The sequence below is a fragment of the Capricornis sumatraensis genome, chromosome 3, assembly GCF_032405125.1.
Source record: "Capricornis sumatraensis isolate serow.1 chromosome 3, serow.2, whole genome shotgun sequence".
In the NCBI taxonomy this organism is placed as follows: Eukaryota; Metazoa; Chordata; class Mammalia; order Artiodactyla; family Bovidae; genus Capricornis; species Capricornis sumatraensis.
In genome coordinates, this window is record NC_091071.1 from 9443768 (window position 1) to 9470591 (window position 26824).

Here is a 26824-nt window from a genome sequence, read left to right on the forward strand (position 1 = left end):
AAATATTAACAGACCTAAAGGGTGTTCCCTGGTGGCTCAGACGGTAAAGCGTCTGCCTACAATGCAGGAGACCCAGGTTCAATCCCTGGGTCGGGAAGATCCCCTGGAGAAGGAAATGGCAACCCACTCCACTATTCTTGCCTGGAAAACCCCATGGACCGAGAAGCCTGGTAGGCTACAGGCCATGGGGTCGCAAAAGAGTCAGACAGGACTTCACTTTCACTTTCAAAGGGAGAAACAGACAGCAATACAATAATAGGAAGGGACTTTAACACACTCTGTTTACATTATGGGACAGGTCATTGACCCAGAAAATCAGTGAATGTTTTCCAAGATAAATCATATATTGGACTGTAAAACAAATTTTAACAAATATAAGAGGATTGAAGTCATATTAAACATTTTTTTCAGTCATGGTGGTGTGACACTAGAAATTAATTACACGAAGAAAACTGGAAGACTCACAAATGTGGAGATTAAACAAGTTACAGATGACCAATGAGTCAAAGAAAAAATCAAAAGAGAAACAAAAACACCTTGAGACAAATGAAAACGGAAGTGAAACATACCGAAATTTATGAAATGCAGTAAAAGCAGTTCTGAGAGGGAAGTTCTTAGCAATAAATGCTTACCTCAAGAAACAAGAAAAGTCTCAAACAACCTAACTGTACGCCCCAAGGAACTAGAAGAAAGAAGAACAAATGAAGCCCAAAGTTAGCAGAAAGAAGGAAGGAACAAAAATTAGAGCAGAAATAAATGAAATGAAGACTGAAAAGACGATAGGAAAGATCAGTGAAACTAAGAACTGGTTCTTAGAAAATATAAACAAAATTGACAAACTTGTAGCTAGATTCAGCAAGAGAAAAAGAGAGAGGACTCAAATCAGAAACAAAAGAGGAGATATTACAGCTGATACCACAGAATACAAAGGATCAGAAGGGACTGCTTTGGACAATTATATGCCAAACTAGATGAAACAGATAAACTGGACAACCAAGAAGAAATGGATAAATTGCTAGAAACATACAATCTACAAAGCTTGAATCATGATGAAATAGAAAATCTGAAATGAAAATCTCAAATGAAACAGACTAATTGCTAGCAAGAAGATTAGGAGTTTGAATCAGCAAAATAAACAAACAAATAAACAAAAAACTCTCAATAAACAAAAGTCCAGGACCAGGTGGCTTCACTGGTGAATTCTACCAAACATTCAAAGAACAGTTATTATAAGATCAATCTTTATCAAACTCTTCCAAAAAATTTGTGAGAGGGGAACTCTTTCAAATGTATTTTACAAGGCCACCGTTACCCTGACAAAGGATGCCACAAAACAAGAAAATTACAGGCCAATATCTCTGACTACCCTAGATACAAAATTCTTCAAAGAATATTAGCAAACAGAATTCAACAATACCTTTGATCATACCGCATGATCAAGTGGGATTTGTTCCAGGGATGCAACGATGGTTCAATAATCAGTCAATGATACACCATGTTAAAAACACGAAGGCTAAAAATCATATGATCATCTCAATAGATGCAGAAGAAGCATTTGACAAGATTTAACATCCATTTATGATAAAAATACTCAACAAAGCAGGTACCTCAACATAGTAAAGGCCATGTATCAGGAGTACATAGCTAACATCAAATTCAATGGTGAAAAGCTAAAACCTTTTCCTCTAAGATCAGAAACAAAGAAAATGATGTGTGCTCTCACCATGTTAATTTCTCAAAAAAAAAAAAAATTAAAAAATAGAACTACCATATGATCCAGGAATTCCATCAGAATCTGAGTATTATATGAAGAAAATGAAAACACTAATTCAAAAAGAAAAGTGCACCTCGAAGTTCACTGCAGCATCATTTTCAATAGCCAAGATATAGAAACAACCTAAGTGGCCATCAGTGGATGACTAGATTAAGAAATTGTGGCATAAATATAAAATGGAATATTATGCAGCCATAAAAAATAATAAAATCTTACCACTTGCAACAAAATGAATTGGAGGGCATTATGCTAAGTGAAGTCAGGCAGAGAAAGACAAATACTGTATTATCTCTCTTATATGTGGAAGCTAAAAGACAAAAACCAACATATAGAAAACAGGCTGATGGCTGTTAGAAGTGGGAGGTGGCAAGGTGGAAGAAATGGGTGAATTGGTTATTTATTTTAGTTTAAATAAATTGAATAAGCGTTTTTTAAGCTGGAAAATATAAATAGAATATAATTGATCTTCCATTCCGGATTTAACTGACAATAGCCATCCTGGGGCCATTGCTAAGGCACAGAAGGAGCACAGAAATTTGAAAGTTTACCCAGTTTTCCCTCCCTGAGAAACAGTGGGGGTCTTGGCTAATTTAAGACTTGTGAATATTCAGTGAAGTTCAGTTCAGTTCAGTCGCTCAGTCGTGTCTGACTCTTTGCGACCCCATGAATCGCAGCACGCCAGGCCTCCCTGTCCATCACCATCTCCCAGAGTTCACTCAGATTCACGTCCATCGAGTCTGTGATGCCATCCAGCCATCTCATCCTTTGTCGTCCCCTTCTTCTCCTACCCCCAATCCCTCCCAGCATCAGAGTCTTTTCCAATAAGTCAGCTCTTGGTATGAGGTGGCCAGAGTACTGGAGTTTCAGCTTTAGCATCATTACTTCCAAAGAAATCCCAAGGTTGATCTCCTTCAGAATGGACTGGTGGGATCTCTTTGCAGTCCAAGGGACTCTCAAGAGTCTTCTCCAACACCACAGTTTAAAAGCATCAATTCTTCGGTGCTCAACCTTTTTCACAGTCCAACTCTCACATCCATACATGACCACAGGAAAAACCATAGGCTTGACTAGACGGACCTTAGTCGGTGAAGTAATGTCTCTGCTTTTGAATATACTATCTAGGTTGGTCATAACTTTTCTTCCAAAGAGTAAGCATCTTTTAATATCATGGCTGCAGTCACCATCTGCAGTGATTCTGGAGCCCCAAAAAATAAAGTCTGACACTGTTTCCACTGTTTCCCCATCTATTTCCCATGAAGTGATGGGACCGGATGCCATGATCTTCGTTTTCTGAATGTTGAGCTTTAGGCCAACTTTTTCACTCTCCTCTTTCACTTTCATCAAGAGGCTTTTTAGTTCCTCTTCACTTTCTGCCATAAGGGTGGTGTCATCTGCATATCTGAGGTTATTGATATTTCTCCCAGCCATCTTGATTCCAGCTTGTGTTTCTTCCAGCCCAGCATTTCTCATGATGTACTCTGCATAGAAGTTAAATAAGCAGGGTGACAATATACAGCCTTGACATACTCCCTTTTCCTATTTGGAACCAGTCTGTTGTTCCATGTCCAGTTGTAACTGTTGCTTCCTGACCTGCATACAGATTTCTCAAGAGGCAGGTCAGGTGGTCAGGTATTCCCATCTCTTTCAGAATTTTCCACAGTTTATAAGGATAATAGCTTATCAAATACACAGAGAATTGTATTTGGCTATAGAGACAGGTGACAGGGTGCTGCTGATTATTCAGAGAGCCTGCCTAGTGAGGGAGTTGTACCAGAAAGCAATTATTACCACCCATTCCAGCACTGCAGCTGCCTCAGGGCCTTCACGTCTCTGCTAATGGGTCTTTCTCCAGATGCAAAGACACTTCGGTGCAAACTAGAATTGCAAATCTTATAAAAAAAAAAAAAAACCAGAGTTGGACCATAAAGAAATCTGACTGCCGAAGAATTGATGCTTTTGAACTGCAGTGTTGGAGAAGACTCTTGAGAGTCCCTTGGACTGCAAGGAGATCAAACCAGTCAATCCTAAAGGAAATCAGTCCTGAATATTCATTGCAAAGACTGATGCTGAAGCTGAAGCTCCAATACTTTGGCCACCTGATGCAAAGAACCGACTCATTAGAAAAGGCCCTCATGCTGGGAAAGATTGAAGGCAGGAGGAGAAGGGGCAGAGGATGAGATGGCTGGATGACATCACCGACTCGATGGACAGGAGTTTGAGCAGGCTCTGGGAGTTGGTGATGGACAGGGAAGCCTGGTGTGCTGCAGTCCACGGGGTCGCAAAAAGTCAGATACGACTGAACGACTGAACTGAACTGAGCTGACTGACAGAAGACATAGATTGTCTCCAAGGCTGTGGGAGGCATGGAGGGCTTCTGTTCCTGTGTGGGAAGCAGTATATGAGTGAGGCTGCACAAGGCTGGTCGCTTGAGAGAAGTCAGTTTCTCCCAGTCTTGGTTCAATCATACAAGTGATTGTGCTGGTCAAGCCACCTCATCCCAGGACACTCTACAGGTCAAGAAGGAATCTGGGGACCCTGGGAGTTGAATCAAAGCAAAACAGCCCCATGAATAGCCCACCCAACAGAAGGCAGCCCTGGCTGAACTCTATAGTCCCCTCCCTAATACTCAATGGGCTAACCACCAGGGAGCCACAGGTGACAGTGATGAGCGGGGCTCTAAGACAGACACCTCCTAGGTCTCCACAGAAGCATGGTGGCTGCTTAGAAAAGGAAGAAGAACACGGACTTCGGCGTCATGCGGACCCGGGACTGAATCCCTTCCTGGCTATGTGGCCTCAGGCAGGCCATTTAATCATTCTGAGCCCCAGCTGACTGTTTGAAAACCTGGGGGCTGGTGTTTCCCCGCGGGGTTTGCAGGACCGTGCCTCCTATGCTGAGTCAACTTCTGCTCTGGTATACCAGCGGCCGGCCTCCCACGACTTCCGCCGTGAACTAGTCCGGAAGTGACTGGACTCACTTCCGAGGAAGTGAGCCTCGGACCCAGCTGGACCCAGCCGGACCTGCAGTCAGGCTCCTAAAGACAGGAACTGCCCAGCATGGGTCATTCCTGTGTCTGAGGACATCCATCCAGGCCCCAGCTGGGGCTGGGTCCCCTACACAGGGTGACCAGTTGGAGGCTGGTCTCTCCTCCCGTCAGCTTCCTTTAATTTGCATCAAAGCCATTTCCTCCATTATTCCTGAATGTGCCGTCAGGTAGGATCTTCAACACTTTTGTACCCTAATCAGGTTAATTCCTCCAAATCTGGAAAGTATTCACAATTTTGGGTCACTAATTTCAGCAACTAATAGATACTAAGAACACATATCTCTAACTTTGTATCTTTATACCTGTTCAGTTCAGTTCAGTTCAGTCGCTCAGTCATGTCTAACTCTGTGACCCCATGGACTGCAGCATGCCAGGCCTCCCTGTCCAGCACCAACTCCCGGAGTTTACTCAAACTCATATCCACTGAGTTGGTGATTCCATCCAACCATCGCATTCTCTGTCGTCCCCTTCTCCTCCCGCCTTCAATCTTTCCCAGCATCAGGCTCTTTTCAAATGAATCAGTTTTTCGCATCAGGTGGCCAAAGGGTTGGAGTTTCAGCTTCAGCATCAGTCCTTCCAAAGAACTATCAGGACTGATTTCCTTTAGGATGGACTGGGTGGATCTCCTTGCAGTCCAAGGGACTCTCGAGAGTCTTCTCCAACACCACAGTTCAAAAGCATCAATTCTTCAGTGCTCAGCTTTCTTTATAGTCCAACTCTCACATCCATACCTGACTACTGGAAAAACCATAGCTTTGACTGGGTGGACCTTTGTTGGCAAAGTAATGTGTCTGCTTTTTAATATGCTGTCAAGGTTGGTCATAACTTTTCTTCCAAGGAGCAGGCGTCTTTTAATTTCATGGCTGCAGTCACCATCTGCAGTGATTTTGGAGCCCCCCAAAATAATGTCTGTCACTGTTTCCACTATTTCCCCATCTATTTGCCATGAAGCGATGGGACCAGATGCCATGATCTTCGTTTTCTGAATGTTGAGCTTTAAGTCAACTTTTTCACTCTCCACTTTCACTTTCATCAAGAGGCTTTTTAGTTCCTCTTCACTTTCTGCCATAAGGGTGGTGTCATCTGCATATCTGTTACTGATATTTCTCCTGGAAATCTTGATTCCAGCTGTGCTTCATCCATTCCAGCATTTCTCATGATATACTCTGCATAGAAGTTAAATAAGCAGGGTGACAATATACGGCCTTGATGTACTCCTTTCCCGATTTGGAACCAGTCTGTTGTTCCATATCCAGTTCTAACTGTTGCTTCTTGACTTTCATGCAGATTTCTCAGGATGCAGGTCAGGTAGTCTGATATTCCCATCTCTTAAAGAATTTTCCACAGTTTGTTGTGATCCACACAGTCAAAGGCTTTGAAATAGTCAATAAAGCAGAAGTAGATGTTTCTCTGGAACTCTCTTACTTTTTTGACGATCCAACGGATGTTGGCAATTTGATCTCTGGTTCCTCTGTCTTTTCTAAATCCAGCTTAAGCATCTGGAAGTTCACAGTTCATGTACTATTGAAGCCTGGCTTGGAGAATTTTGAGCATCACTTTGCTAGCGTGTGAGATGAGTGCAACTGTGTGGTAGTTTGAGCATTCTTTGGTATTGCCTTTCTTTGGGATTGGAATGAAAACTGACCTTTTCCAGTCCTGTGGCCACTGTGGAGTTTTCCAAATTTGCTGGCATACTGAGTGCAGCACTTTCACAGCATCATCTTTTAGGATTTGAAACAGCTCAACTGGAATCCTATCACCTCCACTAGCTTTGTTTGTAGTGATGCTTCCTAAGGCCCACTTGACTTCACATTCCAGGATGTCTGGCTCTAGGTGAGTAATCACACCATCGTGATTATCTGGGTTGTGAAGATCTTTTTTGTATAGTTCTTCTGTGTATTCTTGCTACCTCTTCTTAATATCTTCTGCTTCTGTTGGGTCCATATCATTTCTGTTCTTTATTGTGCTCAGCTTTGCATGAAATATTCCCTTGGTATCTCTAATTTTCTTGAAGAGATCTCTAGTCTTTCCCATTCCATTGTTTTGCTCTATTTCTTTGTATTGATCTGTATCTATATGTTTTTTTTTGAGTTAATAAATTTTTGTTGCTTATTATGATTTGTTAAAAATTGAAGTATAGTTAATTGACAATGTTGTACTAGTTTCAGGTGCATCTATATGACAGCCCTCCAAGGGAAAAGTGCTACAAAGGAAAAGTAATTTGGTCAACTGAAAAAATTGGAGTATGATTGCTAAATGAGATAAAAATATTGCATCAGTGTTCAATTTACTGGAATTGGTGACTAAATCAGGGTTATGGCCAAGAATATCCTTCTTCTTAAAAATACTCCCAAAAGTATTTAGAGATAAACAAGGTGTAACTTCCCCCTCAAACGGTTCAGAAAAGAACTATGTACATATGTTTATACACATATACAGATAATGATAAACAAGACACTTATACACACAGGAAATGTACACACACACACACGAGAGAGAGAGATAGAGAGAGAGAGGGATGGGGGGAAGAGAACAAACAAATGATAAAACAGTGTGCAAATCTGGCAAAAGGGAATTAACTGTTCTTCATGCACTTTTCATTTCTTTAACTTTTCTATGCATATTTGAAATTATTTCAAATAAAGGTTTAAAAAAAAGCCTCCAAACTTCAACTTCGCCTTTGAAAGCCTATGTTATTTATTTTTGGATTTTCTATTGTATTTTGCTTTTCATCATCATCATCTGCTTTTATTTTGTTTTTAGTAATTTTTATTGAAGTATAGTTGCTTTGGGGTTCACAGGTGGCTCAGTGGTAAAGAATCCGCCTGCCGAGGCAGGAGATGTGGGTTCGATCCCTGAGTTGGGAAGATCCCCAGGAGAAGGAAATTGCAACTCATTCCAGTATTCTAGTCTGGGAAATCTCATGGATGGAGGAGCCTGGTGGGCTATAGACCGTGGGGTCGTGAAAGAGTCAGACAGGACCCAGCGACTAGACAACAACAATAGTTGCTTTACAATGGGAGTTTCTGTTTTAAGTCCCACCTTTCCGGTTTCTTGGGAAGGCAGAGACACCACAGTATGTGAACACGTCTCTGATTCTCCTTCAATTTGGAAACATGTGAAATCACATGGAATACCATGCAAATGACGGGGAGGTAGATGTGTGTATGTATCACCCCATCTCTCTCTCCGATTTAAACTTCAGCACACAGTCCCAGTGCCCACAGGGGTCAAGTCAGCATGTGAGTGAGTGAAGCAGGCCAGGCGTAAGAAGAGTCAACTACTAGAAATACAATAGAACCTTCTTGATTGTTTTTTACTGGGCTATGGGGAGCACAGAGTGTCATACAAACAGGTATGCTAACTGCAAATGGGATTTCCAAGTCAAACTGGAAAAAAAAAACAAAACCCAGAAATATTTAATAACATGTTTTCATCTCAAAACCCCTCAGACCTAGAGGATTCCAGGCTTCCAGCCCCCGGGACCGTGCGGGAATGTGGTTTTGTCACGTCGAGATGTGGAGTACGGAATCCCACTGGGAGTCTTTCAGCTGGGAGCAGTACTCAGTTTTACTCAGTTTCATAATGGAAAAGAGCTGTTCACAAATGTAGGTGCTCCCAAACATGGAGAGGATCTTGGCACAGTGCGTCTTGTACTTGGGGTAGCTGCCCCAGAGGTATTTATAGAATTCCGGTATTCCAACCTTGTCGTATTTGGTTTTCAGGACCGTGTTGCACTGCAGATCAATCACCTCCATCTGCAGGGCTTCCTGGACACTCTCGATCTTCGTGGAGAAAGGGGAGCTGAACAGGGTCAGTTCACTTTCGTAGAGTTTGAAATCGGACAGCCTTTTCTGGAACTCTGTCTTCAGCTCCACGATTTTGGGAATGTAGTTCAGGCCGTCGCTTTCATTCCTGGAGACTGATTTCAGGGTGGGAAAGTGGGCCAGGTTATTCCTGGCCAGATGAGTCTCCCAGAGGCACAGTTTGGCCAGGAAGGCCCGAATCAAGTCATACATCTGCGTCACGATTTGGTGCCCTTGCAGGGACATGTTCAACGTGTTCAAGTGCGTGGTCACGTCCACCAAGAAGGCCAAGTCTTTGATCCAGTCTTGAGAGCTCAGCTGAGGCAGGGGCTTGCCTCTGGAGGACATGAAGCAGTCAATCTCTTCCAAGGATTCAAAGAACCTCTTCAGCACCAGCCCACGGCTGAGCCACTTAATCTCCGTGTAGTACAGAAGGCTGCCGTATTGGCAGTCCAGCTCATAGAGCAAAGTCGTGAACTCGCTGTGGTTCAGCCCGCGGGAGCAGATCCAGTTCACGGCGTTAACTACCACGCTCATGACGTGGTCCATCTTTAACTTCTGAGCACAGAGCGATTCCGGGTGGATGATGCAACACACGGACTTTAGATCAGAGCCCTTGCAAACCATCGCCACCTTGGACTTGAGTTTCGGGACCAGCCCATCGTTGGCGTCTACCATGGCAGGGGTGCCGGTGGAGGCCACGCTGACTAGTTTCGACCAGTCGATATTAAACTTCTTCAGACTTTTCTCAACACGCAAAAAGATCTCGTTTCCAGACTTTGTACCCGTCATGGGCACCGTATCTAAAAGTTCTTCTGACACATCAAAATTCTCATCGACTCCCCGGATGAAGATGGCCAACTGGGTGGTGTTGTTTATATCTGTGATCTCGTCAATGGCAATGGAATAAGCCACAAAAGACCTGATTTTTTCACGTAGCTTCTCCCACAGGTTCCCAGCCATGTCTTCCACGGGCTGGACGGCAGCGTTTTCCCTTGGACTCACCTTGGTGAACACTTGTTTTTGCTCGGGACACACGGTGTCTGAGGACCCTAAGAGATACTTTCTGAGTCCTTCCTTTAGCTCCTGGAGCTTCTCATCACGCATCTTCTCGGTGTACTGGTCATAGTGCTTGCTGTGGTTGGTTTGATAATGGCGTCTCAGGTTGTATTCTTTGGATACCGACATGCTCTGTTTGCATATTAAACAGGTAGGGATATTCTGCACTTCCATGAAGAAATAAGCTCTCTCCCACTTTTCTTGAAATACACGGCCCTCTTGATCTATCTTCCTTTTTCCCACTTTTGATAGAGACATGGAGACAAGAAAGAGTTCACTTTTCTCTTGACTGTTAGAAAAACATTGGCAAAAGCATGATGACAAATGCAGGGGATAAGGTAGCGGGGGGCGTGGGGTAATTGGAGAGTAACCCAGCTATGCAGAGGTGGGGGGGTGGGGCTGCGGACACTCAGGGCCAGCAGACTATTGCCAAGGGAGCATGGCCCCACGCTGGCTGGATCTTCAGATTTCTAAAGAAAACCTGGAAATGAATTTTTATGAAAAAGCCCCTGGTTTTTCCGTATCGGCCACTAATTCCCTTTTTTAAAAGGTTGATGAGTCAAATGAAAGATGTCTTTGGTGAGGGTCGGTAAGTGGCTATGTTTGTTCCACCTGGTTTAAATGAGAATGATTTGAGATTGTATCTGCATTTTAACATACTGGGCTTCCCTGATGATTCAGCATGTAAAGAATCTGCTTGCAATGCAGGAGACACAGAAGACTCAAGTTTGATCCCTGGGTCAGGAAGATCCCCTGGAGGAGGCAATGGCAGCCTACTCCAGCATTCTTGCCTGAAAAATCCCACAGAGGAGCCTGGCGGGCTACAGTCCAAAGAGTTGGACATATTTTTTTTTCAATGGCTTTTCAAGAGAATTTGGAAATAACAGAGAAGGGGATGAGCACAGACGGCATGTGATTTACCTACTATGAGTCCCAAAAGACACTGGTGACAGCCACAGACCCTCACAGAACTTACGTGGTTTCAGTGTAAAGAAATGGGCCACAATGTATGTGAGCTTTACTTCAAGAAAACACGGGTATAAAAATTCACTTTAAGGAAATGCAGACAGAGACGGTCAATTCAGTAGTTGCCTGGAGCTGGGGGTGGGGATGGGAAATGACTAGAAATGGGCAGGAGGAATCTTTGGGGGATGATGGAAATGTTCCAAGATTAGATTATGGTGACAGTTGCGCAACTCTGTAACTTTACTGAGAAAGATCACTGGACTGTGTACGGTTTGCACAAGTCAATGTTATGGTATGTAAATTATGCCACAATAAACCTTTTAAAAAGGTACAAAGCTATTTAGCAACCAGATGAATTTAGGAAGAATAACTGTGCATTTCAAGAGAAGAGTTTTGCTTCCAAAAATTTAAAAAAAAAATTTTTTTTTGAGATGGACCATTTTTAAAGTCTTTATTGAATTTGTTACAAGATTGCTTCTGTTTTAGGTTTCGACTTTTTTGGCCCTGAGGCATGTGGGATATCTTAGCTCCCTGACCAGGGATCAAACCTGCACCCCCAGCACTGGAGGTGAAGTTTTAACCACTGGATTTCCAAGGAAGTTCAGAGCTTCCAAAATTTAAGAGAGGAGGTTCTCTAGTGATTCAAACTTTTGGAACCATCTCTACATTTTCTGCTTTTTTTTTTTCTTTCTAGAGATACCTTATGTTTTAAAATTTACATTGAAATATAGTTGACTTACAGTGTTAGCTTCAGGTATTACATACATATGTTCTTTTTTAGACTCTTTTCCATTATAGGTTAATGCAAGATGGTATAGTTCCCTGTGCTGCTATACAGCAGGTCTTTGACAGTCACATTGTCCGCTTTAATATCCAAGAGGATTCTGACTTGCTTGCAAGGATTCTAGGGGAGACATGAAAAAGATTTGGACTTCCCCAGTGGTCTAGTGGTTAAGACGAGCTTCTATTGCATGAGGTGTGGGTTCGATCCCTGACTGGGGAACTAAGATCCCACATACCAAGTGGTGTGGCCAAAAAAAAAAAGTTTTAAATTAAAATGAAATTTAACAAGCAAAAAGGCTGGAACCTTGTTCCATCAGAATAGAAGTCAGCCTCGGCACTGACTGGAGCGGGTTCTGGGAGCCCTGCTGTGCCAGGCAGGAGCCGTGTTGGTTCTAACCATGGGGATGTCAGTGGTTAGAGATCCTGGAGGTGGGGCTGGCGTGGCCAGGCAGGTCCTAGTTACCAACTAAGGTGGAGCAGCAGGAGTTCAGTATTATGAGCACCTTCCTCCGCCATAAAGGACTCTTGAATAAAAGCGTGGTGTGCCATCACACAGAGCAAGCTCTGCCAAACTAATATGAGAAAAAAATGGCCTGGCTAAGAAAACACAAGCAACAGAATTAACGTGCTTTATAAGAAGCAGGAAAAATGAACATAGAGAGTGACATGTTTTGGGACTTGTTGCTGGTGGTCCAGTGGCTAGGATTCCAAGCTCCCAATGCAGAGGGCCCCAAGTTCGATCCCTGGTCGGGGAACTAGGTCCCACATGCTGTAACTAAAGATCCTGCATGCCACGACTAAGAACCAGAGCAGCTAAATAAATAAGGAAAAAGCAGCATGCTTTGAGCTGAGACTCAAGGCTCAGGAAGGAAGGACCCCATGGTGAGTGCCCCCGAAGACAGCTCACACCTCATATCGAGGGCTGGAACCATCTTCTCACCCCCAGAATACTCACCATTGCTGAGCTCGAGACCTGGAAGTGGTCTGAAGAGAAAAAGAGACATTGGTGAGTGCAACAAAGGGCACTTTTCATGTCTTGTCCATTTAGTTCTATTTGACAAACTTTTGTGACGTCAGCTATCGGCTAAAGTAAGACTGGTTTCCCAACGATTACCAAGAAATGGGAGCTAATACACACAGTTCCCAGAAGCAGAAGCCAATGAACTGGGACTTCCCCGGTGGTCCAGTGGTTAAGACTTTGAGCTCCCAATGCGGGGGGCCAGGGTTTGATTCCTGGTCAGGGAACTAGAGCCCACATGCTGAAACCTGAAGTTCCCGCCTGCTGCAATGAAGGTCCCACATGCTGAAACTAAGACCCAGAGCAGTCAAATAGATAAATTAAATATTTTTTTAAAAGAACACCGTGAGCTGAGTATGAGGGGCAGTATCACATAGCACTTGACCGACTTGACCGCTGGGACCCACCGCCCCCCTTCTGGGGTGAGAATCCCAGTGCCCCCCGACTTGTCCACCTCGAGGAAGTTAGGATCTGCAGCTCATTCTCCTGACCCAGCAGGGAACCCTCCTGTACCTGATGACTGTGAATTTGATAAAGTCTGCGGCATCCAGGATTCTTCTCATGGAGCTGATTTCTAGGTAGCCAGGGGCTTTGAAGACCACCCCCGGGGGCATGCCGTCGATCACCACGCAGCCAGGGTTGAAGGTGATCTTCCGGTAGGGAACTTTCACAGGGAAATCCACGCCAACGGCTTCACCTGCGGTGAGAGGAGCATAAAGCCAGTTCAATTTGTTACTTGCTTCTCCCAAACCGAGCTTTACCTTTAAGGCCGAGCTTTCAAAATAATTCACGTCAAGTGATAACAATGGTGATCAGCCATTGTTTTATTTTCCAGGTGTGCTAGGATGCAAGAGTGATTTTAGTGATTTTTGAAATTGGGAATGGGTAGGATAGCAGACTCGGTTTCACTATGCATGAAATAGGGATTATCTACCTAAAAAGGTTTTCTGAGGATTAGGTGATTCCTCACATGTCAAACGCTGAAAACAATACTCAGCCATGGGAAGAAGTCGGTAAGTCAAAGATAGCTATGGTAGTTATTTTTTAAATTGAGATAAAATTGACATATAACATTATATTAGTTTTGGGTATACAACATAATGATTTGATAAAGATAGCTTTTTAAAACAATTTTTTATTGAAGTATAATCAATTTATAATGTGTTAATCTTTGTTGTACAGCAAAGTGATTCAGTTTTATAAAACACACACACATTTTCTTTTTAAAATATTCTTTTCCACTACGGTTTATCATAGGATATTGACTTTATTTTTCTGTGCTATACAGTATGACCTTGCTGTTTATCCATCCTATTTATAAACGCTTACATCTGCTAACCCCAACTTCCCGCTCCATCCCTCCGTCAGCCTCCTCCTCCTTGGCAACCACCAGTGTGTTCTCTATGTCCATGATTCTCTTTCCCAGATAGGCTCATTTGTGTCCTATTTTAGATTCCACAGAAGGTGATATCATATGGTATTTGTCTTTCTCTTTATGACTTACTTCACTTAGCATGACAATCTCTAGTTGGAGCCATGTTGCTGCAAATGGCACTGTTTCATTTTTTTTTGTGGCTGAGCAGCATTCCATCAGACACAGGTACTAGGTCTTCCTTATCCGTTCATCTGTCGATGGACATTTAGACTGTTTCCATGTCTTGGCTACTGTGAGTACTGCTGCTACGAACATAGGGGTGCACGCATCTTTCTGAATTATAGTTTTGTCTGGATATATGCCAGGAAATGGAAATGCTGGATCATATGGTGGTTCTGTTTTTAGTTTTCAAAGGAATCCCTATATTATCCCCCACAGTGGCTGCACCAACTTATTCCCACCAACAATGTAGAAGGGTTCTCTTTTCTCCACAGCCTCTCCAGCATTTATTATTTGCAGATTTCTTTAATGATGGCCATTCGGACTGGTGTGAGGTGGTACCTCATTGTGATTTTGAGTTGCATATCTCTAATAATTAATAATGTTGAGCATCTCTTCATGTGCCTATTGGCCAAAAGCTAGCTATTATTATTATTATGTTATTAGTGTTTCCGTGTAAAAACACACACTAATTTTGATCACAGCTCCTTAAGAGAAAGATCAATTTCTTAAAGTAATCAGTTAGAAAGAAATATTTCAAAAATATATTCAAAACTCTGAATATGCAACAACATAAAAACATACCAAATTTTCGGCTAAAAAGGTCATTGACTTGCTCTCTTAGTTGTTTTATTTTTTCAAGGCTTGATAATCTTTCCTTCTCATTATCTAAAAAAATTACAAAAAAAAGTTAATGTATTTGGCCCCAACCCCATAAGGCCATTGGAGAAAACCCCCATTAGCTCATGAGAAAGTACTTTACCTGGCTTATCAATTTACGTTTAGCAAAAAGTAAGCATTTTGTAAATTCGTAAATTTAAGGCATTAGAGATGTCTTTCCTTAGTTGACAGGTTGAACTTAGTAAAGAAATAGCCCCAAGAGATTAACCCATGTCACAAAATGGTTAAAATATAACAAAATGAAAAACACAGTCTAAATTATGACAAAATCAGATAGAATTCTATACCTGGGACTGTCACCTGAACGATGTTAAGGTCTTCAGCACCTGCTGCAGAATTTGTAATATTGGATGAACTGCTGTTTCCTTAAACAGAAACTGAAATTTAGAAGTTATAGAAAATCGGACTACTTCTGCTCTAAAACTATCAAACTGCCATTCTGATCAGAAGGCCCAAGGAGGGAATTCCCGGTGACCTAGCGATTGTGACTCAGGCCCAGGTTCAATGCCGGATGGGGAACTAAGATTCTGCAAGCAGCACAGTGTGGCCAACAAAAAAAAAAAGAAAGAAAGAAAGCCAGACTAAATTTTTAAAACTCCAGAGAATATTTAGCTGTGGAATCACAAGCTGGCTTGGCATTAACTGACATTTGAGTCCATGTCAAAGGGGAAAGGACACCATGGCTTTTGCTTAGTTTGTAGCCCCTGATACTTCACAGTCAGTCTGAATTGGTTTCAAAAGAAGAATGATTAAAAATATATTTCCTGGGACTTCCCTAGCGGTCCAGTGGTTAAGACCCCAAGCCCCCAGTGCAGGGGGCACAGGTTCATGCCCTGGTTGAGGAATTAAGATCCTGCATGCCACTTGGCCAAAGGAAAAGAAAAAAAAAAATCCTTTATTGTTATTCTCATTTTAAGGAGGGGTGAGGAGAGGAAGACATACGAGTGCGTACAAGAGAGCACTTGAGAAGCAGACGACCCATGAGACATGATGTAACAAGACAGTCAAGGAAAAGCTCAGATGGGGCTAAGTAGTAAAAGCGCAGCTGATATTATCACAGTCTGGTCTAAGGACAGACACTACGCTCCCTGGAGTTCTATGTGAGAAATGAAATGAGCCTATCTAGTCCTTTCTGCGGAGAAGGCGCTGGCACCCCACTCCAGTACTCTTGCCTGGAAAATCCCATGCACGGAGGAGCCTGGTGGGCTGCAGTCCATGGGGTCGCTAACAGTCAGACATGACTGAGCGACTTCACTTTCCCTTTTCACTTTCATGCACTGGAGAAGGAAATGGCAACCCACTCCAGTGTTCTTGCCTGGGGAATCCCAGGGACGGCGGAGCCTGGTGGGCTGCCGTCTATGGGGTCGCAGAGTCAGACACGACTGAAGCGACTTAGCAGCAGCAGCAGCAGTCCTTTCTGAGGGACGCAGAGCTCAGTCCCTGTGTTCTGAACGATCAACTATTTGGATATCTGAGATTCTACATTGGAGAGCAAGACCTCAGAAGGACATAAGGAGCCACACCACACTGCTCCTCCCTCCCCTGGTCATACACACACACACACATCGACTTCACTCTTTTCCCTGGAGCAGTCCTTTGAGGAAAAAGGGAAACTATACTTAGCAGTGTGAATTCGGCAAGGTTTTTGGCAACCAACCTTCAATTTTCACCTCAGCTTCAGGGTCCTCACTCGTTTCTGAAGGGACAAGTTGAGTAGAATCTTGAAAAAAAAATTTCTAAAATGACATTCGTTGTCACATATTCTCATGTTCCAATATTTTACTGCTCTTCTGCCCCCAAAAGTTGCTTATCCTGGCATTTTAAATGCATTTCATATTTAATAAACAGAGGTATAAACACAAAGGTAATTTTAATTTTAGAAACTTTCAGGGAGCAAATGATACGAAGTTACCCACAGTAAGGAACACAGAATATTCTTCTCTTTGAGCTAATGGAATTCATGTGGCAACAGTGTTTTCTGGTTGTTGTTGGGAATTATTGAGATTTTTCAAAAGCTATTCGCTCCTCTCTTATCCTGCCAGCAGCCCCCCGGTGATTCAAGGTCTATCATTACTTGGACTCATAGTTGAGTTTCCTGCTGGATAAGAATTATGCCATGTACGTCAAGTTGGCATCACCAGACTCAATGGAAACGAGTCTGTGCAAGCTCCAGGAGATGGCGAAGGACAGGGAAGCCTGGCGTGCTGCGGTTCACGGGGTTGCAAAGAGTTGGACACAACTGAGCGACCGAACAACAACATACAAGTTCTACATACCGACAAGAGCCGGGCTAGATTATCTCACCCAACGGGCTCATTTTAGAAAGATCTGTCACTTGTTACGTTAATTAATTGTTAGTAAGAGAAGAAAGACTAGAACTCAAGACCGTTTTGATTTTGAACTATCGTCGTATAAGATAGGGAAAAATGGATGAAGGTGCACTGGGCTGCGTGCACTGTTCTTGCAGCTTCTTGTCAATCTGTTGCTGTTCAGTTGCTAAGCTGTGTCTGACTCTTTGCGACCCCATGGACTGTAGCCCGCCAGGCTCCTCTGTCCATGGGATTTCCCGGGCAAGAATACTGGAGTGGGTTGCCATTTCCTTCTCCAGGGGATCTTCCTGACCCAGGGATCGAACTATAACTACTTTAAAATAAAAAGGTTTCAGGGAGTTTTCTGGTGGCCTAGTGGTTAGGATTCTGGGCTTTCACTACCGTGGCGTGGGTTTTAATCCCTGGCTAGGGAATTGAAATCTGGTAGGCCGTATGGTTTGGTCAATAAAGAAAGAATGAAAAGACTGGCATAAAATAGAAAGCTTTTAAAAATCAAACAAGGGGCTCCCCTGGCAGTCCAGTGGTTAAGACTTCACCTTCCAGTGCAGGGGGTTCAGGTTTGATCTCTGGTCGGGGAGCTGAGATCCCACAATGCCTCGGGGCCAAAAACCCAAAACATGAAACAAGCAGTATTGTAACGAATTCAATAAAGACTTTAAAATATGGTTCATATCCAAAAGGTCTTTTAAGAAAATTTATTCTCTGCAAAATACTGTAAACTGAAAAGAGGGAGAATGCCTCAGTTTTCTAACCTTCCATTGGTAATTCCATTTCTATTACTTCAGTGCCTGCAGAAGAATGACGGCTCTCTGAAAGGAAAGCAAAAAATATATTAAATAGGCAGAAACACATATTTTTAAAAAAGACATCATTTGAAACTAAGGCAAAGAATTCAAGACCCACATAGGAATACCCACGAAATATTTATAGACTCCTTGAAATCGAATTCATATAAATGATCCTTTCTTTATGTTTTTTTTCCCTTAACCTACCTTTGCTTTGGAAAAACTTAAAACATAGAAAAGCAGAGAGAAAGTGAAATGAGGCCATTTGTCCATCCTCCAGCATCAAGTCATCGACTCAGGTCATTCTTTCTGTGCCCCCCCCCGCCCCCCCGCCGGTTGTTGTTCAGTCACTCAGTTGTGTCAGATTCTTTGCAACCCCATGGACTGCAGCACACCAGGCTTCCCTGCCTTTCACTGTCTCCCTGAGTTTGCTCAAACTCATGTCCATTGAGTTGGTGATGCCATCCAACCATGTGGTCCTGTGTCATCCCCTTCTCCTGCCATCAGTCTTTTCCAGCATCAGGGTCTTTTCCAATGTGTCAGCTCTTTGCATCAGGTGGCCAAAGTACTGGAGCTTCAGCTTCAGCATCAGTCCTTCCATGAATATTCAGGGTTGGTTGCCTTTAGGATGGACCGGTTTGATCTCCTTGCAGTCCAAGGGACCCTCAAGAGTCTTCTCCAACACCACAGTTTGAGCATCAATTGTTTGAAGCTCAGCCTTCTTTAGGATCCAACTCTCACGACCACTGGAAGAACCATACCTTTGAGTATACGAACTCTGTCGGCGAAGAAAAGTAACTACCCCCATTGGTAGTTTAGGGTAAATCTCGGAATTCAGTGTGCAAATGCCTACACTGGAGGAAGTCCATCTCTCTTTTGTTAGCGTCACCATATCGTGATGACCCACACAATGAACAATTATTCTTGATCTTCCCAACCCAGGGATCGAACCCGGGTCTCCTGCATTGTGGCCAGATGCTTTACCATCTGAGCCACCAGGGAAGATAATTCTTTTTCACCATCTCATATCTACTCATTGTTCCAGTTTCCTCAATTCTCATGCATGTCTTTATACTGGAAGTAGTTTTAAATCCCATGGATGGAGGAGCTTGGTGGGCTACAGTCCACGGGTCGCAAAGAGTTGGACACGACTGAGCGACTTCACTTTCACTTTCAGTTTTAAACTTACGGGAAAGTTGTAAAAATAAAATAGTACAAAAAAGATCCATCTACCCTTTACTCAGATAGCAAAATACTAATAATTTACCCTGTTTGTGATCTTTGTCTTTCCCGACCTCTGGCTCCAGATGGAGACACACATCTGGATTTCTTGCCTAATTGCTCTGCTTAGGACCTCCAAGACAATGTTGAAAAGAAGTGGCAAGAACAGACATATTTAAAAAAAAATTAATCATTGTTTTTCAGTGTGCTGGGTCTTTGTTGCTGCGTGCAGGCTTTCTCTCGCTGCAGAGACGGGGGCTACTCTTCCTTGCGGTGTGCGGGCTTTTCACTGCGGTGGTTTCTCTCTTGGAACACAGGGTCTCGGTGCAGGGGCTTCAGTAACTGTGCTGCGTGAGCTTAGCTGCCCCGCAGCATGTGAGACCTTTCTGAATCAGAAGTCGAACCCACGTCCCCTGCACTGGCAGACATATTCTTAACCAGTGGACCACCAAAGAAGTCCCAGACATACTTGTCTTGTTCCTGGTCTTAGGGGGAAAGTCTTCAATCTTTAAGTATGACATGATCTATATAAGTTTTTAAATAGATGCTCTTAATTATGATGAAAAAGTTCCCTTCGGTTCCTAGTTTCTTGAGCATTTTTTAAAAATCATGAAAGGTATTAGATTTTGTCAAATGCCTTTTTGCTACATCTATGGGGACAATCGTGTGGGTTTTGTCCTTTATTCATTATGTTGCTGTTCTGTTGATTGATTTCCATACGTTGAGCTAATCTTGCCTTCCTAGGAATCACTATATGGTGATTCTGTGGTCAGGCCATTCAAGATGGCCATTCTCTTGCTCTTAGTACATCTCCCCACTCAACCACACCCTGCTTCACACACAGGACTACCTCCATCCTCTTAATTGCGGCTTAATTAGTAACTACCTACCTCGCTTGCCCCCTACCCCAACTGTTGGTTTCCCCAGTAACCGAAGAGCCAATCAGACGTCAGTTCCTCCCTGTAAATGGGCGCCTCCTCCTCCGGGTTAGCAAAGGTTGCTGTCACTTCTCATCTGGCGTTTGCTGCACAAGGTGGGTGTTGCTCCAGGACTTTGCTTCAGCTGTGTAAGGTCCCTTGTCCAATAAGCCACTGATGTCCTTGTCGCTGGGCTTTTTCTTTGTTCTCAAGGTTTGCAGGCCTGAGGCTGGGGTACATACCCAACAGGTATGGATGTATAAACTTACGACTGTTTTATTGAAGATTTTTGTTTATCTGTTAATAAGCGATACTGTTCCGTAGTTTCCTTGCGTTGTTTTGTCTGGCTTTTGTTTCAGGGTGATACTGGCCTAACAGAATGAGTCGAGAAGTATTCCCTCCTCTATTTTCTGTAAGAGTTTTTGAAGTTCTGGTGTACATTCTTTAAACACTTGGTAGAACTCACCAGTGAAGTCATCTGATCCTGGGGTTTTGTTTGTAGGAAGCTTTTCAACGACTATTCAAAATTCTTGTTATGTGACTATTCAAAATGTGTGTTTTCTCTTTAGTCAGTTTCAGGAGTTTGTCCATTTCATTTAGGTGACTCAATTTGTTGGCGTACAATTGTTTACTATTTGTGATAGGCAGATGCCCCCCCACCCACCGCTGCAAAAAAAAGATATCCAAAACCCATGAATTTTTATGTTACACGGCAAGGGGAAGATAGGATTAGGTGTCCTCACTGATAACCTTCAGAAAAGATTATCCTGCATTATCCAGCTGGGCTCTGTGTAATCAATGTTTGGAGTATTTCAATGTGGAAAAGGAAGGCAGAGGATCAGCATTGCAGTGATATATTTCGGGAAAGGCTACATTAATTCCTTGACCTTGGACTTCTTGTTCTTGGGCTCCTTGACCTTGACCTTGTTCCCCTGTCCTGGAAGCCTTTCCCCCCACATCACGCCGTGTCGGCCGGGAAGAGGACAGAATGGTAGTGATGCTCTGACATCCATCCACATCAAGGAAGCCTGGGTGCAGTACAGCTCAGCAAAGCTTGCACAGGGCGTTCTTCATTTCCAGGGAAGAGATGGGGTCCCTGCACACCTAAAAGACCTATGGGGCTTCCATGGGCTTCGCGTGGGCCAGATACTATATGTACCTGTGTAGACGTTGTGTCGGGGGTCTGCTGAGAGGTCTGTGTTGCAGATGGATCATGAGGTCCTGGTGTGTGTGCTGGGGGGTAGCTTCTGAGCACTTGTGGGGCCACAGCTGACTTCACTGGGGGCTCCCTAGGGGCCAATCGCCATTCTGAGCAGGGCACACTGATTGTCTTTTTGGATTTAAAACTATCTCCCTTACTTAAAGGAGACAGAAAGATATCAATACTTCAGCATGTATTTAACCTAAATGGTTATAAAAACATTCAGTGTAATGGAATATCATCCATGATGTCAGGCAATCTGGAACTTTTTTGGTATCAAGAAGGAAGCTGTTCTACAAAGATGTCTTGAATAGTTCTGTCGTTTTCAAGCCAACCAGGAGAAAGACTATAAAGTCATACGTTGAATGTAAATATCTCTCTTCAAATAATGTACTTCTTTCTGAAAAGTTAAAATAGAGTGATTGCAGGTGCATCTGATTTATTTATTTCACTGTTGCTTTTTAGAGCAGAATCTGTAAGTATCCTATCCCTGATTGTACACAATTTGATCATTTAAGTTTAAAAATATATTCTTGGGAGTCAAGAATTTGTTTCTAAATGACTGTTGTTTCGAAACAACAGTCATTTAGAAACAAATGTTACACTGATTCTTCACACTAAATTCAGCAAGCACATCTGAGTGTACAGGATGTAGAAAGTCCCGGGTTTGGGACTCCAGGGTGGGAGTAAGATTCTGTGTTTCCCGCCACTAGCTGAGGGAGTCCTCGGCAAAAGCATCAATATAGGACTTCCCTGGCGGTCCAGGAGTTAAGACTGCACCCTTCCAATGCGGGGGGGTGTGGCTTCAATCCCTGGTCAAGGCACTAACATGGCACACGCTGTTTGGTGTGGCCAAAAAAAAAAAAAAGCAAAAATAGAACACGGCAGGTCACACTAAATGCTGGAAGCTCCTGCAGGAGTTGAGGTTCTGACTGTGCCCAGAAAGAAGGCGGATGCTGCTCAGAAGTCTACAGGATAGGAAGGGGAGCCTCAGCGAGGGATCAGCTTATATAAAAGCCCTGTGGGAGGGGGACTCGGCATGTACAAGGAACCACAGACAGCGCACGTGTCTGAAGAACGGAGGGAGGGTGATGGTGGGGGAGGCAGATGACACAGGAGGGGACACCAGCAAGAGCAGGCGGGGGACTTTCCTGGCGGTCAAGCGGTTAAGGTTCTGAGCTTCCACTGCCTGGGGCACAGGTTTGATCCCTGCTCTGCTCAGTTGGTAAAGAATCTGCCTGCAGTGCAGGAGACCCTAGTTTGATTCCTGGGTCGGGAAGATCTGCTGGAGAAGAGAGAGGCTACCCACTCTAGTATTCTTGGGTTTCCCTTGCGGCTCAGCTAGTAAAGAATCTGCCCGCGATGTGTAAGACCTGGGTTCGATCCCGAAGTTAGGAAGATCCTCTGGAGAAGGGAACAGATACCCACTCCAGTATTCTGCCTGGAGAATTCCATGGACTGTGTAGTCCATGGGGTCTGAGCAATTTTCACTTCTCGGGCTTCCCTGGTGGCTCAGGTAGAGTCTGCCTCCAGTGCAGGAGACCCAAGTTCAATCACTGGTTTGGGAAGATCCCCTGGAGAAGGAAATGGCAATCCACTCCAACACGCTTGCTTGGAAAATCCCATGGATGGAGGAGCCTGGCAGGCTACCGTTCATGGGGTTGCAAAGAGTCGGACACAGCTGAGCTGCTTCACTCTCTCTCTCTCAGGGAGCTAAGATCCTGTGTGCCTCATGGGGTAGCCAAAAAAGAAGAGGAACGATAGGAGCATGGAAGGGAACTGGGACTTCACAGGTGATGCGGAGCCACAGACAATGTGAATGGGGAAAGACGAGGACGGATCCCAGCTTTCAAAGAATACACAACTGGGGTGGGGTAGGATGTATGGGATGGGCTGAGAAGAGATCCTCTGCCCCTCTGCCCAGATGTAAGGAGACTGGTCACGGGGCAGGAGGGGGCAGAAGGGGGTGGGTGGGGTTGGCCCACGACAGAGCAATTACAACAGAACTTCCGTTGGTCTCTGGGTCTTTTAGATCTTTTGGAAAAGGTGTTTTTTAGTAGAACTTACTGAGCTAAGTAATGCTGCAGGGAAATTCCAAAGTTTACGATTTTGTAGGAAACATTTTCAATCTCTGCAGTGGAGCTGGAAGATGGAGAAAGGACCTGAACACAGTGCAGTTGCCATAGCAACAAGTTGGTGTCCTGTCACCATGATGGCCCCAGCTGACCATCAACCATCATCATCAGCTGGGGGCCGGCAGGATTCTGGTCTCTGTGTGGCGAACAGAGCCACCCAACCCCATAGACCACCCCACCTGCATCACCTTTGCAATGTTTGTGCATTTGGTAACAACCATTTTCTTCCTGTTGAACTTATGTGGCTGGTAGTGAACTCATATGCTGCTTTTCTAGTAAAAAAAGGCACTTGAGTTTCTTAACTCTGTCTCCATCTCTTTTATCTTAATATCTTCTCAGCAACTCAGACTGGACAGAAGTGGCTTAAGAGGGGAATATTTTAGAACACAGAAAACAATATTTAATAGACAAACTCAAGTAAAACGCAGCCTGAAATACCTTTACAGTCACATATGCCCAGAATCATAAGGATTCAGGCTACATATTAATACAATCTGTTTTACGACTGTGAAATTGTTCACCTTAATGGCACTGTGCCAGACTCTACGGAAGTATACATGGATCTTTATGACTCTTTGCTTATTTGTTCAGATGAGCACTAATTAAAAGCTTTCATCACAGATAACTTTTAGAGAAGAAAGTTATTATAAAATGGTATTACCTTGCATACTATATTCATAGTAATTAGGATCTTCTGATTCTTTCTTGACTGACACAACTTCTGCTTTCAGTGAAATACCTTGGAATTCAATGGAAATTATAAAAGGATGTGTTAAACTCACCAACAGAGATGTGACCAGCTAATACACCTTCCAGGTTGTTTAATGCAGGTTGGATTAACACAGTAACACTGCAGTCAGCAAAAGAACTTGTAGCTCAGGCACTATGAACGAATGGGTTAATCTACATAAAAATATAAAAACACAACCTAAAAGGAATGAAAGACGGAGGGAAAGACGGAGGGAGGGAGGAAAAGAAGAGAAGGAGAAAGAGGTCTAGTTCCCAGTTTGGAGAGATCTTCCCTTTCAAGATGGCTGAATATGTACATGTATTTACATGAAATACTATAAATCTTCTTCTGTAATGGGGCCTGAATTGGCACAGATTATCTTAATTTACTTACTACAACAGGATGAATGTCAAAACCTGGGGAAACTACATTAGTAAAACCAAAAGGCTTTATCAGGGAAAGGTGTGGGAGATGTCAAAAATTCGCCACGGAAGCCTCCCATGCCAGTATACACGCCTGTTTGCAACCTAACTTTCCCACTCTTGTTTTCTCCAAGTGGAAAACTACCCCCCCTTGTAAACCTGGGGCTGGTCATGTGACTTGCTTCAGCCAATGGGATGTAGACAGAGGCTTGAAATGTGCCTGGGTCTGCCGCCTCTGCAGAGCGGCCTGTGAATGAACCTGGAGGATGTGAGGCTCAGAGGAGAGAGACCCAGCTCTGCTGCCTGAGGCCTCGACCCAGGAGGACGGCCAGCCCAGCCCGGAGGACGGCCTGGTCCACACACAGATGTGTGAGAAAGACGTAATCACAGTTTGAAGCCACTAGGTTCTGGGGTGCAGGCGGTCTTTTATACTGCAATAGATAACTGATACTGAAGTATACATATAATCTGTGAAAGTTAACAGAGGCAAAAACAGTAATTGTGACACAGCTTGGGATTTCACTGTTCACCATTAATTAACAAGTTCCGGGGTGGGGGTGGGGGCCTTCTGAAATAAACAGCTCTGTTGGCATAGGGATAGTGAGATGGGGTATTAAAGAATGTGATTATCAAAAGGGCTTCCCTGGTGGCTCAGTTGGTAAAGAATCCACCCGCAATGCGTGAGACCTGGGTTCGATCACTGGGTTGGGAAGATCCCCTGGAGAAGGGAAAGGCTACCCACTCCAGCGTTCTGGCCTGGAGAATTCCAAGGACTGAATAGTCCACAGGGTCTCAAAGAGTCTGACACGACGGAACGACTCTCATTTTTCACATATCACCAGCCTGAATTTTTGTTTGAAATGTGTATAGCTTTTGTAACTTACAGTCAAACTTTTAGGTACAACTTCCAAGTTGATTAGATGCTAATGCCTCTACTCACAAACATCTGATAAATATGTGATGGCTGGGCTGTCAAAAGAAAAACTCCCGTTCAATGCAGGCAACTGAAAGCAGATTTGATGCTGCGGAATGCAGAATGTGTTTGAAATGGTAATGAAAACAGGCTGGCTTCAACTTTTCCTCAACACATGAGGAGGGGGAGGGGGACATTCAAAAGGCAAAACCCGTTTAAACAGCTGTTCGCTGTGCCAGGTGCTACACAGACATTGTGGGAAGCAAGGCCAAGGGATGGTCAGCTCTCAGAAGCCTGTAGGCAGCTGGAAGCGATCCGTACCATGAAATTCACAGCAGAAAGTCACGTATTAGGGAACACATATTGTATCTTAAAGGGAACCACATCTCCAAAGAGAGACCTCAACAAAAGAGGCCTATTTTAAGGCCAGTGGGAATGGCTCATTCACGCTACAGCTGGTGAGGAAGGAGAGGGAGGCGGGGTCTGGGGGTGGGGCATGGTTCCGTGAAAGGGCCCCCCTCAGGGAGGGCTAACAACCGCTCACTCTCATCCCATCTGTTTTCCCAGTTTCTGACAGGAGACTGTGGCTTGGGGGTTTTGAATTCTCCGTGACCAACAGAGACACAGGCAGAATGTATCTGAAATGCATCATGGCTAAGATTAGAGGGGCTTCTCTGGCTCAGCGGTACAGAATCCGCCTGTAATGCAAGAGACACAGGAGATGAGGGTTTGATCCCTGGATCAGGAAGATATCCTGATGGAGGAAATGGCAACCCACCCCAGTATTCTTGCCTGGGAAAGCCCATGGACAGAGGAGCCTGGTGGGGACAGTCCATAGGGTCACAACGAGTCGGACATGACTGAGAACACACATCCCTAAGATTAAAGGGGCATCATGTATAAGGGGGATGAAGACTATGCAGCTGAATTCTGCCAGCGGAAATCCTCGGCTCCTCGTTGACTTGTGTTGGTTTTACCTAGAATAACTACAGTGGGCAAGCACTCTTATTTTTCAGACCATGATATTTAAGGTGGAGCTTCCACCAAGCACACATTTCCATGTAGACAGGAGTGACCCTGGTGTATGACAAGGGAGGGGTCAGGCTCTCCTGCCCCGAGGGACTGGGGGAGGCAGCCGGGTGCAAACCACACCCTGACACCTTCAGAAAGGTGGATGCTCTGACCTCCATTTCACTGAAGATAAAGTCTCTCTTTGCTTTTCCTCTACATGTATCCTTAATATTGAATATTTTTCTTTTAGATTCTCTCATACTTAATTTTAACTTTTGGAAGTTTGGAACTGTTTCTTATTTTTAGATTGCTTTTCTCAACATTATTAAATTCTAGTTTTACCCCTAGTAGGTGGTTTAGTTACTAAGTCATGTCCAATTCTTTCTTCCCCAGGGACTGTGTGCCTCCAGGCTCCTCTGTCCATGGGATTCT

General features: G+C 43.9%; 1 protein-coding gene and 1 non-coding gene across 3 annotated transcripts in view; one reads left to right on the forward strand and one right to left on the reverse strand.

The window, feature by feature from the left end:
• Positions 1-25: 25 nt before the first annotated feature.
• Positions 26-97, forward strand: TRNAC-ACA (transfer RNA cysteine (anticodon ACA)). Its single transcript has one exon. It is a non-coding gene; the product is annotated as a tRNA-Cys (tRNA).
• An 8039-nt stretch (positions 98-8136) lies between these two features.
• LOC138075691 (general transcription factor II-I repeat domain-containing protein 2) overlaps positions 8137-26824 on the reverse strand; it is a 47581-nt gene continuing 28893 nt past the window's right edge. Inside the window, exons 9-16 of one of the 2 annotated variants that reach the window (XM_068967623.1) lie at positions 23978-24055; positions 17810-17866; positions 16385-16423; positions 15015-15092; positions 14632-14715; positions 12966-13149; positions 12390-12418; positions 8137-9927 (exon numbers count right to left, since the gene is read on the reverse strand). In XM_068967623.1, the coding sequence (XP_068823724.1) occupies positions 8327-9927; positions 12390-12418; positions 12966-13149; positions 14632-14715; positions 15015-15092; positions 16385-16423; positions 17810-17866; positions 23978-24055 (2150 nt within the window). In that variant the 3' untranslated portion in view covers positions 8137-8326. Of the gene's footprint in view, positions 9928-12389; positions 12419-12965; positions 13150-14631; positions 14716-15014; positions 15093-16384; positions 16448-17809; positions 17867-23977; positions 24056-26824 lie in introns of both variants that reach the window. The other variant, XM_068967622.1, reaches the window with a different exon arrangement.